Source organism: Physeter macrocephalus, chromosome 4 (assembly GCF_002837175.3).
Source record: "Physeter macrocephalus isolate SW-GA chromosome 4, ASM283717v5, whole genome shotgun sequence".
Lineage (NCBI taxonomy): Eukaryota > Metazoa > Chordata > Mammalia > Artiodactyla > Physeteridae > Physeter > Physeter macrocephalus.
In genome coordinates, this window is record NC_041217.1 from 128683515 (window position 1) to 128703378 (window position 19864).

The window sequence follows — 19864 nt, forward strand, 5'->3', positions numbered from 1 at the left end:
TAAAGCTGCAAATGTGCACTTTTTGTCCAGATGCTGACATCTTTCCAGCAGCCCTCTTCAGCTTGCTCAACTGCCAGTCTCCTTACTTAGTTCACTGGGTTCCAGAAAGAATCCGAGTCTCATAAAGAGTGCTGCCTCTGATAATTTAATTCCAGGCTGAGCAGAGTAAAATCAGTTTGAACCTCACCAACCTTTTGGAGTCTATGAAAGCAAAACTCAAAGGGCAAGTGTTGGCATAACTAATTATATGAATTAGATGGAATTTGAAGAAGAGGAACCAAATATGGTAAAAAGAGGGGAGATAGCAGTTGGTTTAAAAAAAAAATTGAGAAAGCAAATTATGTTTTTCTTGGCTCTGTAAATTAGAAGCCAAAAAATGGTCTCCAGGGGTGTAAGAATCAAAAAGCATCTCCAGTGTTCCACTTTCACCAAAAACATGGAAGAAATTTCCTAGAAAATGGTCAGGATGGAATTATGGAAAAAATCCTCTTCAGACCTTCACTGGCTCATTCATTGCCAGGCAGGGTGCTAAACATGGGAGATATAAGATGAACATGGCTGTGACCCTCAAAGCTTATCCTCTAGTTCAGGGAGGTATAGCAACTGTCCTGTACAATGAAGTGTGAAAGGCACCAGGAAATAAATATAAAAGGGACACAGTGGGTGCACAAAGGGGGAGTGGTCATCTCTGTGATTCTAATAAAATTACTTCATAGCAATCATGTAGGGGTTGTTCAGTGAGACGGCAAACTCTCGCATGGAAAGGTGAAGGAGAACCTGAATTAACAGATATACTGGAGTCAAGGCACAAGGAAGGGGGTTTTGAAGAAACAATCAGTTCACACCAGTCCTAAGACGTGAATGATCTGGTAAGTGTTCTCCATCTTTCATTTCTAGGATATGAATTTCACAAAGCAGAATTGGTGCTATACGTCGTCGCTAAGTTAACTCCCGCCCCCCCCCACATTCCATAGCCACCCCACTAACAGATATATCAGGTGAGTAGGGCTCAATTCGAATTAAATATGTCACCTGGGGCAACTCCTCACTACGCAGGGCCTCAGTTTCTTCGCCTGTGAGAAACCCGAACCAACTCTGAAGTCCATTTCTGCTCAGAATTACGAAATAGGACAAGAAACCAGACAGGAAACTCAAGAGAAACAAAAGTGAAAGTGCCCAAAGGAAATACAGTACTAAACAAAAGCACAGAATTCTATATCTCACTGAAAAATGTGGCAGAGTTCCCAAATACTTTTTTCAGCAACCCGTGAACACGAGACTTGGGAGAGAATGAAATGCCTATCACGGCCTCTGAACGTGAATGAGATGAGTAACACGAATCCACCTTGCTCCATGCAACTGTCTTCTTAAACAATGACCCTGAACAACCATTTATTAAAATTTTTTCTAAATAAGTCAATCCGCGATGAAAGGTCCGTCCCCACGTAACAAACTCCACGGACCACCACACAAGGGTGTGTCCCGCTTTGGGAAGAGAGAGAAAAGGGGGTAGAGAAAGAGAGGAAGGATTCGAACCAATATTAGATTCTGCCTAGTGTGTTGCCACGCGGTTGTCATGCAGAACATCATGGAAGCAAACTATTTTAAAACTTGGGAAATACAGTAGCCTTTAAATTTGATCATTTCCTCCTTCACGGTGTTAGTGAGACTTCTCTGCACGTAACCCAGAAAGGTACACCCGCCCGGGAGGGAGAGCGCGAGCTCTGGGGTGGACCGGCAAGTGGAGGCGGACAGAGGAAGGGACCAAGCTGACAGCTTCGCAGAGCGTTGGCGGCGGGTGTGAGACCGGGACCCGCGACCGCCACGGCTACAGGGTTCGTTCTGGACCCTCCGGGGTCACAGGGCTCCCGAGTTGGGAGGATGCTCTCTGCCCACTGCAGGAGCCTCCCTCCTCTGAGCAGAGGAGGCAAGGGCGCGCAGTAGCGCGCGCGCGCACACACACATCATTCCCCTGGAGTTGTGTCTTGTCTCTTTTGTTTTTCTCCCTTCCCGGTCATGAGACCCGGAAGTTTTGTTTTTTTTTTTTTTAATCCTGTCTCTCTTTTTTCCAACCCCCACCCCCCCAATCTATCACATGGCAGAGATAGAATAAAAACAGAAAAATGGCGACGGTCACGTTGTGGCGAGCACGTTGTATCCTTGCTGCGTCATTAGATAATCCTCATGCAAATAGCTTGAAGAACAAAGGAAGGGGGGCCCGGGACCCCCGGGGGCTCAGGTGGGTGTGGGGGCGGCGTGCCGGGCGCGGGGGCGGCGGTGCGCGCGCGGAGCCGAGCGCCGGCGGGAGGCGTGCGGCCGCGCGGGGCTCCGTGCGCCGAGTGTCTACGTCCGTGTGCGCGCCTCTGCGGCGCGGTGGAGCGCTGGCCGGGCCGCTCCTGGCCGGGTCTCGCGGCGCCAGAGCCCGCCACCCGCCCGCCCGGGGGCACGGGAAGCCGGGGGCCGAGGAGAGCCGTTCCGGCGAGGCCGGCCGCGACGCGCGCACACGCACACGCACACGCCGCCGCGGGGCTCGGCCGGCTCGGCGGCCGCGCGGGGGGCGGGCCGAGGGCGGGCCGGGCGGGGGCCGAGGGCGCGCCGCTGTCCGGCGCTGGGCGGCCGCCTGCAGCCGCCGCGGGGGACCGCATGCAGCTCGCCACCTCGGGGTGGGCGGCGGCGGGGCGCTGGGGCGGCGGCACGGGGCGGGCTGGGACCCCGCACTCTCGCACGGACTTGGAGGGTATTGCTGGGCTGGGTCTGTTGTGCTTGGGGTGTGTTTTTTTCCTGCGGGGTGGGGGTGGGGGTGACCTCGCCCATCGGCATTTACGCGGTTTCCCTCTGGCCCTCGCTGGGGGTGTCAGGAGCGACGCAGGTTGGACGAGGGCGCGGGGAGACCCCCGGTGCCCCGCTCCGGCCCCCTGGCGGGCCGGCGGCGCAGAGGGGCGGGGCGGGTATGTGTAAATGTTGCGCACTCGCTTTTCCCCCACCCCCGCCTGCTTCCAGGCAGCTGGCGTGGGTCCCTCGCCGTCCGGCGGCGACTGTAAATAGAGCCTGGATGTTGTTTACATGAAGGATCCGGCGGGAGGAGTCTGCGAGGAGGAGGCGGAGGAGGAGGAGGGAGGGAGAAGAGAGGAAGACCGGAGTCCCCGCGGCGGCGGCGGCGGCGGTGGTCCGGCGTGAGGGTGAGCCCTGCGCGGCGCGGGCACCGGGCGCTACCACGAGGCCGGGACGCTGGACCCTGGGGTAGGAGGGAGAATGGGCGCGGGGCGGGGAGAAGGGGTCTGTCAGAGTGGCATTTTTAGCTTACAACCTGCCACGCAGATTCTCCGGAGCGCTAGGGGAGGGGTTTGCGGGGAGGGCGGGGAAGACTCGATTTCTCTGCACGTTCATTCTCCTATCCCCAATCTTTTCCCGCTTCCTCTCGGGGCTCACCTGTTTATTTCCATCAGCTAGAGCTTTCAGTTTTTATTTAGGCATGAGAGGCTGTTTCTTTTATTAGAAGCGTAATTGGGGAGGGAGGTGCGTGGCTGTAATTTATGCGGGTCCCGGTCGCTTTTCAAGAAGGGGGAGGGGACTTGGCGGAGACCGCCTGCTCCCGGCCGTAGCTAACCCCAGGGCTTCTGCCTGCCTTCCCGCGGCCAAGGAATCTTTTCCCTCACTCAGCTACCCGCAGGCCAGCTGCCACCTTCTTGAAGAAGGACCACACCTGTGTTTATTCCTCGCTTTGGAAGAGAGGTGAGCTGAGAAACCGGGAAATCCTGTGTTCCCCAAACCTCTTAGCCAACCATCCCATCCCAGAATTGGCCAGAAAGTGCTGCTTTCACCTGCTGATTGCGCTGGGCACGCCCATCCCCCCACCCCGGCAAGTTGTGGTCTGCAGATGTGTTGGGATTTTCTCTTGCCTCTGGACCTGTGCCCCACCACCCGGCAACTAACTGCTGGGTTTAGATTGAGAGAGAAGTGATCCCCTTGGATTTAGTGTGCGTTCTGCATTCCCCAGTGGGTCTTCCAATGGAATCGTCTGCTCTTCCGCCACAGCCCCCTTTATTCTTCCGCTAAGAGCTTAGTCCAGAATCAGGCCTAAGCAGCCAGTCTCTGGCTCTCTTTTTCTGGGCTCCACCCTGGCCCCTCTTGGTTCTCCAGAGCCAAACACGCCTCCCAAGCAGAAGGCACACCCTGCCCTAAATCTCCATTCCAAAAGGGAGGGGAAAACAGTGGAAGAGAAGGGAACCAGGGGTCTTCCTTCTGTCCTGAGTATCCCCAACAGCATTTCCCTCTTGAAGCTTGCTGGATTTATAATCCCTTTCTTCTTATCAGCTGCTCCCACCACCCTTTGCCCCTAGTCCTATGATAGATACTTAGGGAGGTGCGGATGGGGGGGTGGATTGTCACCCCTTTTCCCTGGTGCGAGGCATTTTCCTTCTCGGTTTTTTCAATTTTGAGATACTTAACAAGTAAAATATGTAAATATGTTTGCATGCTTATTTGAACTTGTTTTCTTGCTGGCTAATGAATAGCTGGGACTCAAAAGGGAGGGAGGGGAAAGCAACGAGAGGTGCACATTCCCGCTGGTGTCCCCCACATGAACATCCCCAGAGTTGCAGGAGGAGACCCTTCTGTGAAAGCCAACAGTCTCCCTTCCATGACATCACCACCTAAGCCCTTCCAACTTTAGCCTCAGAACAGGAAGAAGGCTCAAAATAGAACTACCTTAGGAATCCAGCTCCTTTTAGAAGATCAACTTTTAAATCAGCTGCAGGAGGAACACTGAACTTTGACATGGGTAGAGAAAGCTGTAGTTTGTAGTAATTGGTTCTTTTGGGGAAGGGTATGGGGATTCTTTCCACGTATATTCACGAAATGCTTTTCTCAAGGTAAGTTGGGTACCTAGACCGATGAATGATTAATTGGATGGTTCTAGATTCTTTATTGAATTATTCATGTGTTTCGGTATGTCAACAGTAACAAGTACTTTTCAGACTGAATTAAAGAGGGGCTCCAAGAATGTGCTCTAGAGAGTCTGCTAGAGACAGAGGAGGTTGTTGGTGGGGAGGGAGCTTTTGAAGACGAGGAATCTGAGGATGCAGTGACAGCTGTTGTGAGTATGGAAGTTGAGAGGCTTACTATAAACAATGCGTGTAACTTTTGCAGGGTGACTAATATCCTGGACAAAGAAGTGATGATGTCACGATTTTCCACCTTTACCTCGAAAATTAACTCCATATCTTTGAATCATGATGTCTCCATTTTTTTCCCTGAATTCTCTGAGTAGAAAGAGTTGTTCAGTCTTTAGGAAGGGCTGCTTAATAAATGATCATCACTGAAGTATTAACGACAATAAGTAAGGCAGAAAATACTTGGCATAATTTGAGTACCTGGTGGGTGCTGTAGAATGACTTACTGGGTGAAGGGTTCCGGTTTGAAAAAAAATCCGGATGACAGGACTTTCTCTACCTGCATTAATGCAGTAGCCACTAGCCACGTGTGGCTGTCAAGCACCTGAAATCTGGCTAGGGTGATAAGAAGTTGATTTGTAAATTAAAAATTGGTGTTCCATTCAGTTTTTGGAAAACTTTGTTATGTTTGGAAACAAATTGGGTATGTGCATCTACTTTTTAAGCTGTAACTTTTATGAAAACTAAATACAGATTGAGTATTGCTGATGAAAATTTAGTGTTCAAATTGACATGTGTTAAAAGTGAATATGCTCTGGATTTCAAAGACTTAGTACAAAAAAAGAGTAAAATATCTCACTAATAATGTTTATATTGATTACATGTTCCAGTGAAAATATTTTGGGTGTATTGTGTCGAAATTTATTGTTAATGTCACTTTAACCTGTTTATTTTTTAGTTTTTTCAAAATGTGACTACTGGAATATTTAAAATTACATACATAGCTTGCTTTTTACTTTTCTGGGACAGCACTGGCCTGTAGCATCGCTCCTTTTTCTCCCTGGATTAATTTCAAAAGAGGTGACTGCATGAAATACAGTTCCCTCATGTTTGTCAGCCATTTACTTTCCCCTGCTATTTTCCATTTGGAGATTTGGGGGCCCCAAGAGTTAACTATCACAGTATATGAGACTAATAGTGACTGCCCTGCAGATTTCTATGCAGGAGGCTTGCCCTACTCAGGAAGGTCAATAAAGACATCCCGGGTACTGGAAGGGCTGATAGGGGTGTCTTGGGAAAATTTAGCGATCCACATATCTGGCCAGAGCTGCTTTTGTAAAAGGTTCGTGGGCATGCCAAAATATATCAGAGAACAGTTCGTGGTACTGGAACAGTCATGACACCTGGTGGCATCTTAGTGATGCCACCCACCTTTGTTTATTTTCTCTTTCTTTGCATTCACTTTCTGCCCTTACTTTATAGCTCCATTGGTGGTAATTGGGCCCACAAAGTTCCTGACCCTTTTCCTCCAACAAAAAGTATAATGCCGACCTGAATGGAGACGTTGCTATCTTTGGAGTTTGTTGTTTTTTTTTTTTTTTGAAGATGTTGGGGGTAGGAGTTTATTAATTTTATTTTATTATTTTTGCTGTGTTTGGTCTTTGTTTCTGTGCGAGGGCTTTCTCTAGTTGTGGCAAGTGGGGACCACTCTTCATCGCGGTGCACGGGCCTCTCACTATCGCGGCCTCTCTTGTCGCGGAGCACAGGCTCCAGACGCGCAGGCTCAGTAGTTGTGGCTCATGGGCTTAGTTGCTCCGCGGCGTGTGGGATCTTGACAGACCAGGGCTTGAACCCGTGTCCGCTGCATTGGCAGGCAGATTCTCAACCACTGCACCACCAGGGAAGCCCTGGAGTTTGGTTTTATCTAATGAGATTCAGTAATGGCAGTGGAAGGGACTTGGGCATTTAGTACTCTCCCCTCATTTTGTAGATGACAAACTGTCAAGTATGTTGCCGGTTGGCATATAGAGAGAGGAATTAAGCATGTACCTTTGTTGATAAGCTCTTTAGAGAATCCCTGGGAAATGAAGAAGTTTGTAAATGAATTGGGCAAGTATTTGTTGAGCTTGCACTCTGGAAAGGACTGTGATTAATGTTGTGGAAGGACATGAAGACAGCAGTCTCTGACTTCAGGAACAATACTGTTGATTTGAGGAAATCAGATGTAAACAGTACCAAAGTAAATCACAGTTTAAGATATAGCACTTCATAATGAGTGCAGTACCTCTGTGTTACAAGTAGAAATGTGTTCTCTTTCTATGTGTTACAAGTAGAAATGTGTTCTCTTTCTATGTGTTACAAGTAAAAATGTGTTCCTTTTCCAGACGTAGGAATAGAAGCTCTGAGAATGGTGGACTCTGCAGAAAAGAGGAGTGTGATTGTGTTTCCGGAACAGCCCAAGGCTCTAGAAGTAGAGGTCAGTGCACATCTTTGGTATTGCCCCCTTTAGCCGTTAAGGGAATTTGAGAAGTAAGACCCAGCATTTCTAAATGGCAGTGCTGCCAGTAACGAGGAAATCATAGATTAACTGGAGACACCCAGGGTTTTTAGAGAGACTAGCTAGGGGTGGATCATTTTGAAGTCAGCTGGTATATTTTTGACTGGTTATTTTAAAAGGGTATGATAACAGAGGTGAGACGGAATAAAACTGACTTGTGAGCAGACTGAAATCCAAAACCTGGGGAAAAAAATTAAATCTCGAGCAAAATCCAACAGTGAAATAAGTAGACAGTTGGACTACAAGTGTGTATTCTGAGTACACGTGTAAAGGGGAAAGGCCCATAGAATAGAATATTATATTTTATTAAGCATTAAGTGGGATGGTCCATTTATTTGTAGATTTTTAGTCTCCTGGAGCCTTTTTGGACTAAAATCCCCACCAGTTCGTTCCTCTTTCTGTCTCTGCATTATTGTATAGAGACCTTCTGTGTTAGGTTTTTTCTTCTACATGACCTGCTGAGGTTATGCAGCGTGACTGTTTAGAGGCCAGTGCTTGGAATGGGTAAATCAATGTCACCCCCCTCTGTAATTACTCCCAGCTAATGCTTCTCTGTGAGAATTGGGGCTGACTTGGCCAAGGCAGTCGTCCTTGGCTTTTCCTTGCCATTTTAGCTGATTTATTTCTCCTAAAAAAAGAAAAAAATGTGTAACCCCCTTATTCCTGGTTTCCTACTAATCTTGGCACAAGTTAGTTTTCAAACACTATTACCAGCAGAGCTTTGCCATGAAACGCAGGTATGCATTCTCTGTATTTCTGACAAAGCAGTGGTTGACATTTGGCATTTTCTGTTGACAGTACATTTTTATAACATGACAGTTTGGTCAAATTTGCACATTTTATAATGTCACTGAGTTGGATTGTGGTTTTCAAGTTGGGGAAGAAAAAAAATCACACTTTAGTAAAAGACCAGTGGATTTAAATTAACCTATTTAAACTATTTTAGTTTTAAAGTGTTGTCAGATATTTTGCATGCCAGCAGTTCATCTCATGGTACCTCCAGTTATTTAATATATAATCAGATACTTAAAAGTTCAAAATCACTGTATTTTCACTTTCAGTCTATTGAGAAGAGAGACATGACATGTTTTTTGTGTGTGCATTTGTACTCCACAAGGTCTAAAAGCACATTTTTAGTATACCAGTTTGCCAGTAGTACTTGGTTTTCTAGTTGATAATATTTGGTGCATGCATCACGAAGAAATTGTTCTCAGTTGTATCATTTTCATCATAGAAGAACTGAGTTTAAAATCAGGTTGATCTCTGGAGGAAAGCATTTTACATCATTACTTTTTTCTTCCTCTCTTACTGTGCAGTATACTTTCGTACTGTAGCATTAGCACCTGCCATCATTTGTTTTAAAATTAAAATAAGTCAATTTTTGTAAGAAAAATCTACCGAAAAAGAAGTGTTTCTGATAGATTTTTTTTAAATGCGCATTTATAAGAAATAATTTCCATGAAGAAATAAAACATTTTAAGTGTTTACTAGTATTTATAAAATACAGTTTTGAAAACCCACATTTTTTTCTTCCTTGAAACTGCTTTAGAGTTATTCTGAGAAAATATTAATTTAACTCTTCACAGAATAATGGCAGTTTGCTTTTTGTTATTACTTGGCCTCTAGGCTCCCCGCCCTATTCCCCCACGCCCAGTTTAGGTAGAAAAGAAATGAGAGAAAAATAAGGAAGTAAATGAAATACTCATTACTTTTTGTACCAAAAATGTTTAGTTGTCTGATTTTTGGTCATGGCTAATAGAGTGAATTTCAACTTTGCGTAGTACGTTACAAACATTAAGTTCGTGTTTGTTGACTTCATGTTTAGACATTCAGTTGCATTAGTACTCAGTCTTTGCGAAGAACAGTCTAATTACTAAGTATATCAGAGTTATTTATTTTTCCCCATACTTACTTACCCTCTAGCATCTTAGAGCAAGTATTCCTCTTTTCCAAAACTGACAGAACTTGTGGCTGGGAATTGTTCGGTGGTAATCTTTTTATCCTTTTTGATGTATCAGCTATCTAAAATTTCATTCTCAAATAATCACAATATCTTTGTTCATGTAACAGATGTTTATAATTTGGGTGAAAATGTGCAACTATTTCCAGGAACCTTAGGTTAAGGGATCCAATTTTTTTTTTAATCTTCATTGCCCTCTCGTGTTTCAACTCTGTATTACATGAGTTGGCTAAGACCTAGGCGATGACCTCTTTAACTTTTACATATTTTTGCACTTCAGAGAATGTTGTTTTAATTTGTATGTGGGTGGATTGTTTCACTGGATATTCCTTTTCTGAAGATGAGGTCAGTTTCATAGTGCATAAACTTAACAGTTGAGCTAGGCTCACTGTACTTTGCTATTTTCTGACCTATGCTGATCTAAAGAATTGATTGATCTCTCTCACTTATTTGAAGTAGAGAGCTAATATCTAATTTGCATATAATGAGTCTTTGAAACTGAGCAAATGCCTAATTGAAAACACAATTATTTTTCAAATATCTGTCAAGTTCCACTCATATTGAAATAACTTGAGAACTTACGACTGACATGGAGAAAAAATGAGTGACTCATGGCTTTAATAAGTTGATTATTCTGAATCCTGAATTCTAGTTTCAGAATCTTTTTGTCCTTTTTATTAAAAGTACATCATCCCTGGGACTTCCCTGGTGATCCAGTGGTAAAGAATCCTCTTTACAATGCAGGGGACAAGGGTTCGATCCCTGGTTGGGGAACTAAGATCCCACATGCTGCAGGGCAACTAAGCCCACGCGCACCACAACTGTGGAGCTTGTGCGCCTCAACTAGAGCCTGCGTGCTGCAAACTACAGAGCTCACGCACTCTGGAACCCACGCGCCACAACCTGAGAAGAGAAAATCCACATGCCACAACTAGAGAGAAGCCTGCGCACCACAAGGAAGAGCCTGTGTGCCGCAATGAAAGATCCCGCGTGCCTCAACGAAGATCCACATGCCAACTAAGACCCAACGCAGCGAGAGAGAAAAATAAATAATAGGGCTTTCCTGGTGGCGCAGTGGTTGAGAGTCCGCCTGCCGATGCAGGGGACGTGGGTTCGTGCCCCGGTCTGGGAAGATCCCACATGCCGTGGAGCGGCTGGGCCCGTGAGCCATGGCCGCTGAGCCTGCGCGTCCAGAGCCTGTGCTCCGCAACGGGAGAGGCCACAACAGTACGAGGCCCGCGTACCGCAAAAAATAATAATAATTAAAAAATTTAAAAATAAAATAAATAAATCTTTAAAAAAAATGTACATCATCCTTGAAGATGACTTCAGGGTACATCTCAAAGGTACAGATAATTTCAAAGCAAATGATGTGTATGTGTTGATTTTTTTAAAAGGCATTCCAAAGGTTGTTAACGATCCTTCACCCTAACTGTAAAATCGACATAACTATAGTGAAAAACACCTCACAGGTGTGATAAATATGTAATCATCATCAGTGTCATCAATTTTATATTCTTAGCACTCAGAGCAAGAACAATAAAAGTCATTCTTTTTGCTAGTTTTTCTTAAATCATAAACTCCCACAAGCTACTGCTTCATGATCTGAGATGCTGAGAAAACTAAAAATTTTAAGCAAAAAGTAGATGTTTTCAGAAACTTTGTTTGCATAAATTGTGTAAACTTAATATCCCCTTGATGGAGTTGAATGGCTAGGTTGGGGTAGAGAAAAAAGCACTGGGTTCAATCATTTGACATGGATTTGAACTCAGGTTCAATGTAACTTCGTGGTATGAATGAATACCATGCATGAATGATTGAGGTCAGGGAGATGGAATCAGCAAATCCATGCACCGAAGAGGTAACACTGTGAAATAGAGCTGGAAAGCATATGTGATGTATTCATGGTTGCTCATCAATATGTATAAATCATGTGTTCATCTTTTGTCTTAATATAATTCAACTAGGCCTTTTACTATTTCAGCCTCACTAATTGTTGGGCTGTGACCCTACTTTTTCTTCTGCTTCCCCACATCTCGAACCAGAAGGGGATCTTTTAGTCTTCCTCTTCCTGGGGAGCCTTCAGAGGGAGTCATGCAGCCACCGGAAAGGATGCTGCCAGCCGACACAGTGACTGACAGGCTGCCCTGGCTCAGTTATCACAGTGCTGATGCTGTCCATTCTAAAGGTACAGTACTGTGATAACTGAAGGATGGCAGCCATCTTGCCTTCCATCAGAGGAGCTCTGTCGTGCCTGGGAAGGAAGACAGAAGATGAAAGAGGCATGTGGAACAGTGGCAGGGACCCAGAAACCCTCTTACCCTGTTCCTGTATTGTGCTTTCCCTAGAGCACAGGGAATGTTATTCCATCTGTCTTTGCCCTGTTTTGTGATATGAGACTAAAGAGGAGTTGGGTAGTTGTTTGCCTTGTTGTACTGAGCAGACATGTTAATACGATCTTTTGGGACTTTTAAGAGACTGATTTGGGATAAGTGCAAAGTGTGGATTAGTATCTCTGGAGTGGTATTCAGAGACATTTGTGCCACTTTTATAAACATAAAAAGTAACCTAATTAAAATAGCTTGATGCCTGTCAATATTAGATGTTCAGAATGAAATTCAACTTAAACAGGGAGAAAAAAGCCCTACATGTTGAACAGTATTCATATTATTGCACCTATAAAATTACATCTTTGTGTTTAAGAGTGGATAGAGACATGTCATGTTTCTTTCCATAACAAAATTTAGAATCTAGTCTGCTTCAAAACTTGTTGAATGCCCATGTTATTGCTGCTGTCACCTTTACATGAAGGTAAAATGTAAATAATTTTACTTGTGTCAAATAATTAAGGACTACTCTTTCATGACATCTAGAACAAGTCAATTTCAGAGATATGAAGCTATAAATACCAGCCCAGCATTGGGTGTGCATAAAAGACGAGGAAATTTAACAGAGCACACATCTTCAGCCTGCATCCTTGAGAGTACTTCTGGGGTTAGGGGAGGGGTTATTATAGAACCCAGGGTTTCCCACATCCCTCCTCCCTCAAGACTCCTGAGGAAGCTGTACACATGGAACAGCAGCAAACAAGGATCAGAATGCATGACCTGATTATGTGTTACATCATAGCCCATTGCAAGGCTCAGATAATTTCATGTAGTTCAGCCTCAGTGCCCTAAACAGAGACCTCTTAACCTCTTCCCAGGCTCATGACTATACCTGGGAACCTTCTCATCCCATCGATAGGAACTGGTTTAGGAACCCAAAGCTGTGGGCAAAGAGAAAACAGAGCCTGCTGAGGTCAGGACCTGCTAACACAGGGCAAGAAGAGCCAGGGAAGGAAAAATTCCATGTGTTACCCTTTAATATACAGAGACCTTACTGCTCAGCACAGCCCAGTTAAGGCCTTAAGCCCATCTTATTATCAAGTCCTTCACTGGGACCGAGTATGGAAGAAAGGGAACCTGAAGCGAGTAGAGAGGCAAAGTGTCACCTCCTGTCCAGAGAGCTTTGTTCTCCCCACTCATCATGCTCCTTTGTTGGTCTCCACAGTCCTCTGACCTCTTCCCTCCCCTTCTCGACCCCAGCGGGGCTGTTCCTGGAAGAACCCCTTGAGCCACACCTGGTTGGCCCTGAATTGCTTTCCACATCGCATTGACCACGTTATGGCCCAGGACCTTCACATGTCTGCGTAACTCAGGATTTCTCCAAACTGCAGGCTGACTATGGTTTTGATTAGTTACAGGGGGATGGCTCTGCCCAGGTGTGTATTAGATTACCAGTTCTGAAATTCCTTGGAGTTTCCTGCTCCCTTAAACAGAAAAGGAATTTCAGACAGAAACCCTGGAAGAACTTCTAAGAAAGGAAAGTTCTGGGGTTGGTGAATTCTCAGCTTGATACACTCCTAACTTTTAGTGTTGCAGCAGGTAGAAAAAAGTGCTTCAGGGAGTGATGTGTTGTGCAATCATCGGCCTTGGTGAGGATTTCACCACCTACCTTGATCTTCCTGTTTTCCCATTACTAGTTTTATAAAAATTCGGGTTTTATACTCACTGGAACTTGACCCCAGGTCCACACCTGAGCCCATGGGCTATCGCAGAGCTGAATGTTGGGTGTAGTTTGGAGTCACTCCTGCGTTTCTGAAGACAGCCATAATGGGTCCTATTTCCTGTCAACAGGAAAGCCTGGGCTCAGTCTGGGGCGTGAGCTCCAGAGGACCTGCCTAGGCCTGGAGGTCCTTGGCACTTTGGGGCACTTCTTAGATGTAAGGGGTTTTCAGTGGGTTAAGTGAGACGTGATGCAAGCAAAATCTGATGGGGTTTTTCAACTGCTTTGTTTAAAACACACATACACACGATGTGTGTTTGGTTGGTGTATTCATTGTATTCTTAAGTTTAGATATGTGAGAATGGGAAGACTGGAATTAAACATAGGAATATCACATGATCCAGCATTTCCACTTCTGGTTATACACCCAAGTGAATGGAGTCATATTTTTGCACCCGTGTTCACAGCAGCATCATTCACGATAGCCAAAAGGTAGAAGCAACCCAGGTGTCCGTCGATGAATGTGGATCAAGTGTTTATACATACAACAGAATATTATTCAGCATTATTAAGGGAGAAAATTCTGACACGTGTTACAACATGGATGAACCTTCACGATAGCTAAGTGAAACGAGCGAGGCACAAAACAGTGTATGAGTCGTCTTATATGAGTTTCCTACAGCAGTCAGAGTCATAGAGCCAGAGGAATGGTGGTTGCCCAGCACTGCAGGAAGGGGGAAATGGGAAATTCACGTTTAACAGAGTTACTGGGAAGATGAAAAAATTCTGGAGATGGATGATGATGGTTGCACAATGTGAATGTACCTAATACTACAGAACTGTACACTTAGAAATGGCTAAAATGGTAAATTTTATGTCTATTTTACCACCACCACAACCAAAAAAAAAAAAAAAGGCAAGGTAATAGCACTGTTGCAGGATTGAATTGATTGCTCTCTTCTTTAGACAATCTTCAGTGTGAAGATAATTGCTGTTTCAAATAAGCAATTAAAATGTAATTCCCATGTCTTTATGCATTTAAAGTTCTCTAATCTGTAGACTGTTAGACATATGTCCAGGGTTTCTCACATAGCATAGCTTTAAAATTTTGTAAAATATAAAGAAAACTAAGTATAATAACAATGAAAGTACTAAAAGTAGAGTGAAGAAAAGGCCTCAACAGGAAGGCAGATGATGGGGCATCATGTGCTGGCTTTATGCCTTTTCTGATGAAATTGGGCAACTCAGTGGACCTTTCCATGCTCTAGTTGCCTCATTTGCCTGCCTCTTTGGAGTAGTGGTAAAGATGAAATCGTATGTGTACTTTGTATTGTATGCATAATATATATGTGTGTGTGTGTGTGTGTATATATGTATGTATATGTGTATATATGACCATTTTGATGACCAACATTCAAGTGGCATATTATTTCTTTTTCTCAAAATGTAGAAATACAATGTCTGAAAAGATTTTAAAATAACTTTTAATATTTTAAAATAAACTTTTAATAAACATCCTAACTGGACTTGTCACTCAACTATTCCCAGCCTCATTAAAAGGAGTATTCTATAGCTTGCTCTTCATCACGAAAGGTTTTTTTTCTATTTGTTATTATATGTTTAAATTTGAAAATAAGTAAAAGCATAGAGACTAGAAATAGACAGCAATAACCTTCTCTAAGGGATTGCATGTTTTATTAGCCCTGAGTAGCTTGATCTTCATCATGAAAGATTTTTTTTTCTATTTGTTATTACATGTTTAAATTTGAAAATAAGAGAAGTAAAAGCATAGAGACAAGAAATAGACAGCAATAACCTTCTCTAAGGGATCGCATGTTTTATTAGCCCTGAGTAAAAGGCATCATTTGTGGATTGTATCTACTTTATCACAAAACTCTCACTTGGACTCATGCTCTGGAAATCAGATTTTGGTGGTAGGGATGGCCCCCACCAGATCCCATGCAGTATTCTACCTTGATCATATCACACAGAGTTGGAGCAGAAAGCAAGCTCTGATCCCTGCCGTGCCAATTTCAAATATTTTGCTATGCCTTGTACGTTCTGAGCTTCCCTGAATAACCAACCAACTATAAATATGCCACGAATTTGTCTGTACCATTATTAAACTGACTTGTTTCTTCCAAATCAATTGCTTTTTGAGACAAGAAAATTCTTGTGTTTCTGTGCTTCATGTAGAGGATTTTTTTCCCCTAAAAATTGCTTCCTTAAAACTACATTCATATTCACAATTTATCCTCGCCAAACAAGTTCATTTTCACCATTACCTGTTAAGAATCTGTTATTACACAAGTTCTTCATTAAGCATGAACAAGAGTAAGGGAGGCACCAAAAAACCACTTTGTTTTTTACTTCTATATCCAAACCATGATTATGAAGATTCCCATTGGAAGGGAATGCCAGGTACCAGAGGGTGTGCCTGGAATATTCTCAGCTGGAGTTCCTTATATTGGTTGAAAGGGTTTTGTGTTGTAATGTGTGCCCCTAATGTAATAGATGTTGAAACAATTCACATAATTGATATGGAGTAAAGTAAGCTGATTATATATTGCTTTATGCATTTGGACTATTACTGTACTTTTATTTTTCATGAGATGAGGAGGAGATGGATAGTTCTGTTAAAAAGTGGGAAGTCATAGAGGACAGTTCCAATGTAGTGGGAAATTCATTTTCATTTTTTTGCCACTGTCTTTGTAAATGAAACTCCAGACATATTATTCAGACTGCAATTGCTTGATTTTTTTTTTTTTTCACTTTGAAAATGAGTATCTTTGGACCAGGGATATCTTAGGGTCAGAGTGGGTAGCTGCCTAGAGCAATTTGCAGAGAAGACTTTTGAGGCCACATCTGGGTTCCACAGAAAGGAGTGCTATTACCACCTTTCCATGTCTACCTGTGGTCAACTCTCAGTGTCTGTCATTGGCATCAGATTGTGATGCAGGGGTACATTGCTGACCCCTTTCCAGGTACTATAATATTTTTACTATAGAGCTTTAGATCCTCTGGGAAGGCAGACATTCTCAAAAGTTATACTGATAGACTAGAATTCTGGGAAGTTATGTCATTAAGAATCTAAACACCCATTTTTATGGGGAGGGCAGCATGGGCTTCCAATTAAAATGTCTACCAGCATAATGTGTAGAATTATGCCTAGACATAAATCTTCCCGGTTTTATTATCATTCACTGATTTCTGTAAAATTATTCTAATACTATTCTAATACCATAAAATTTGCCACGCTTTAGTAAATGCATTTTGGGCAATCTTGCATAATTTATATATGTACAATTTTGTGTACATAATTGGGTCTAGTAGCTAGAAGAGGACTTCCTTCCCGCCCCCTCCTTTTTTTTAAGTTGTCAGGATTATTTGCTTGAGATGAGTTAGTATTTGTTGAGTGCACGTGTACCAAGACTCTTGTTTCATCCTAATTCAAATCTTTGACGAAGAAGCATTCTCCACATTTCATAACTGAGGAACCTGAGGAAGCTCACAGAGTCTTCAAGACACAGCTAGTAAGTGGTAGAGGAAGGGGATAAGTCTAGAACAGAAAAAGTATGAGAAGTTAATGTAAATTCTGCTTTGCTTTTGAATGTAGATTAGTAGATGAGGCTTTGAAAAGGAATTAGACCCAGCATATGTCACAGTGCTTTGAAACTTACATGGCACCTTCCCCCATCCACCATGGCTGCTTTCTGCCTTCTTGGCTGTACACTATAATTGCCTTTTTATTTTTTTATTTTTTGGTTTTTTGGCCACACCAAGTGGCTTGTGGGATCTTAGTTCCCTGACCGGGGATTGAACCTGGGCCCTCAGCAGTGAAAGTGCGGAGTCCTAACCACTGGATCGCCAGGGATTCCCTATAATTGCCTTTTTAAAATGAAAATCTGATCATGGCACAATTTTGTTTTAAAACCCTCTGATGGCTTCTTTGATCCTCTTGGGATTAAGACTACTGTCCTTAACATGCTCCATGATTGTGAAGATTCCCATTGGAGGGGAATGCCAGGTATGAGAGTGTGTGCCTGGAACATTCTCAGCTGGAGTTCCTTATGTTTAAATTGGTTCCCACCCACCTCTCTGGTCCCATGTCTCGTACCCAATTGACCAGCCCATCCTTTGTCCAGGGAATCAAGCTTCTTTCCACCTCAGGTGTATTTCCTTCTGCCTGAGGCATCCTTACTATTCACTTCTCTTATCCTTCAGTCTCTGATTAAATATTAATTCCTCAGAGAACCCTTTCCTGACGGTCTCAACTGTGTCCAGTCCCATGGCACTCTGTGCTTTTCTTTCAATGTACTTATCACAACTGAACTACATAAATGTACGTGTTTGGGGTGTGTGTGTGTTTAATGTCTCATTAGATTGTGAGTTCCTTGAGGGCAGGAACCACGGTTCTATCCATTGCTGTGTTCACAGTGCCTGGCACAGAATCTGCCGTGTGGCTCACAGTAGAAATCTAACGTGGTATGAGATGCTGAGTGGAGTCTTTCCTGTTTTCTAAGAACGGGTGAGAAGAGTCCACAGCTAAAAAGGTGTTTAAAATCCCCACTTTTCTATGATCAGAGAACTTCAGCTCTGTGGCCAGCATTTTCCTGCAAATCTTCTTCAAAAGATGCCATTCTGCAGAACCAACTCTCAGATGACCCTTATCGCTCACACCCGTCCCCGTAAAAGAGGGCTGGGAGCGGGAGAGAACCTTCGTCAGAGAGCAGCGTTCCACTTGGAGCTCATCTTTTGTCTGAAATTTGGTGAGCCGCTAGCTATCCCAGAAAGAGCTCCCCACGACCAGACTCTGCAAAGCTAAGAGAAGGAGTGGGGAGAGGGAGGAAAGGAGAGATGCTGAATTGGGTGGGACAAGGATGTGAGTTTCTTGGACACTATGGTCAATGGAAGTGAATCTATAGAAGGTGGCTTGGGACTTAAGCCTTCTGGCTAATGCCTTGCGGGAGAGCAGCTGCCACACCCATGAGTGGATGCCAGGAGTGAGCCAGGGTATGGATGGTATCCCAAAGGACAAGCCTCTGGCCAGTCAGAAAACTCACCCCCACCAAGGTGGGATGGCTCACGTGGGAACCCTCTGTGGAACTGATGAAGAGGGGAGCCCCGTTTGATGCAGAGATTTTTTGAAAGATGTCATTTCAGCAGAACCAGCTCTCAGACTCATTGTCGGTGGTCATGAAAGGAACCAGCCAAGAAAGTAGTAAGCTCAGGGAGAAGAGGAGAGGCGGGGGTGAGGGAGAGACCACATCACTCCTCCACCCCAGCCCCTGTAGCCTCGGGGCCTGGCCTCAGCTGGAGAGAAGTACAGAGTTTTGTAATGAAGATGAATCCTCATCAAAGTGAAACGCTTGGCAACTCGACTTGGTTAGAGGTCAATTTGAGGCCCTTACTACTCAAGAGGAAAGGGGAGCACAAACGTAGAAGCTACTGGACATAAAATAGTTTCATGTTTTACTCTTCACTGAGTTGAAAATCAAAACAGTTAAAATTATTCATTAAAAGGATGAAAGGACTATAAAATATCCCTTCAGGGGCTTCTCTGGTGGTGCAGTGGTTAAGAATCCACCTGCCAACGCAGGGGACACGGGTTCGAGCCCTGGTCGGGGAAGATCCCGCATGCCGTGGAGCAGCTAAGCCCGTGTGCCACAACTACTGAGCCTGTGCTCTAGAGCCTGCGAGCCACAACTACTGAGCCTGCGCTCCTAGAGCCCGTGCTCCGCAACAAGAGAAGCCACCGCAATGAGAAGCCTGCGCACCGCAGCCAAGAGTAGCCCCCACTTGCCACAACTAGAGAAAGCGCGCGCGCAGCAACGAAGACCCAACGCAGCCAAAGATAAATAAATAAAAATAAGTAAATTAATTTAAAAAATATATTCCTTCAGATAGAAGTTTTCATGTCCGTGTATCTTTCCCTAGTTAAGTTCCCTCACCCGCTGCTTCTAACATGTGAAGGAGTTGAAATGCCAATTCAATCCTAACACTTCCAGCAGCCTGTTACCTCCCACTACTGTCCCCTCCCCCTTGTCCAGAAAGCAGAAGGCAATTTAGTGAGAAAGCAGAAACCAGTAAGGACATTTCCCCGTAACCCAGCTCCTAGCACATTTGCCTGAAGGCACCGTGCATGAGGCTAGATGGGAGTTATTCAGTGTTACCTGTAGGTAATCATCCAGTGGTTTGAATTCCACATCTTTGACCGTTCTTCTTTGTCACTAATAGACTCAGTGCGAATATCTCAATGCAGAACCAGGTGACTTAAAAAAACAAAAACAGGGCTTCCCTGGTGGCGCAGTGGTTGAGAGTCCGCCTGCCGGTGCAGGGGACACGGGTTCGTGCCCCGGTCCGGGAAGATCCCACATGCCGCGGAGCGGCTGGGCCCCTGAGCCATGG

At 44.3% G+C, this 19864-nt stretch overlaps 1 protein-coding gene across 18 annotated transcripts in view; it reads left to right on the forward strand.

Annotated features, from left to right (window-relative positions):
• Positions 1–2146: 2146 nt before the first annotated feature.
• Positions 2147–19864, forward strand: part of LOC129392087 (rRNA/tRNA 2'-O-methyltransferase fibrillarin-like protein 1) — a 76860-nt gene continuing 59142 nt past the window's right edge. For 12 of the 18 annotated variants that reach the window (XR_008617252.1, XR_008617254.1, XR_008617253.1 and 9 more), the window contains exons 1-4: positions 2629–2737; positions 3070–3240; positions 3661–3732; positions 7277–7368. Coding sequence is in view for 13 of the 18 variants with exons in the window: in XM_055084561.1 (XP_054940536.1) it covers positions 2644–2737; positions 3070–3240; positions 3661–3732; positions 7277–7368 (429 nt within the window). In the remaining 5 variants the exon portion in view is untranslated. Of the gene's footprint in view, positions 2240–2628; positions 2738–3000; positions 3241–3660; positions 3733–7276; positions 7369–10093; positions 10277–18040; positions 18164–19864 lie in introns of those variants that run through there. The other 6 variants (XM_055084556.1, XM_055084562.1, XR_008617255.1 and 3 more) reach the window with 6 other exon arrangements.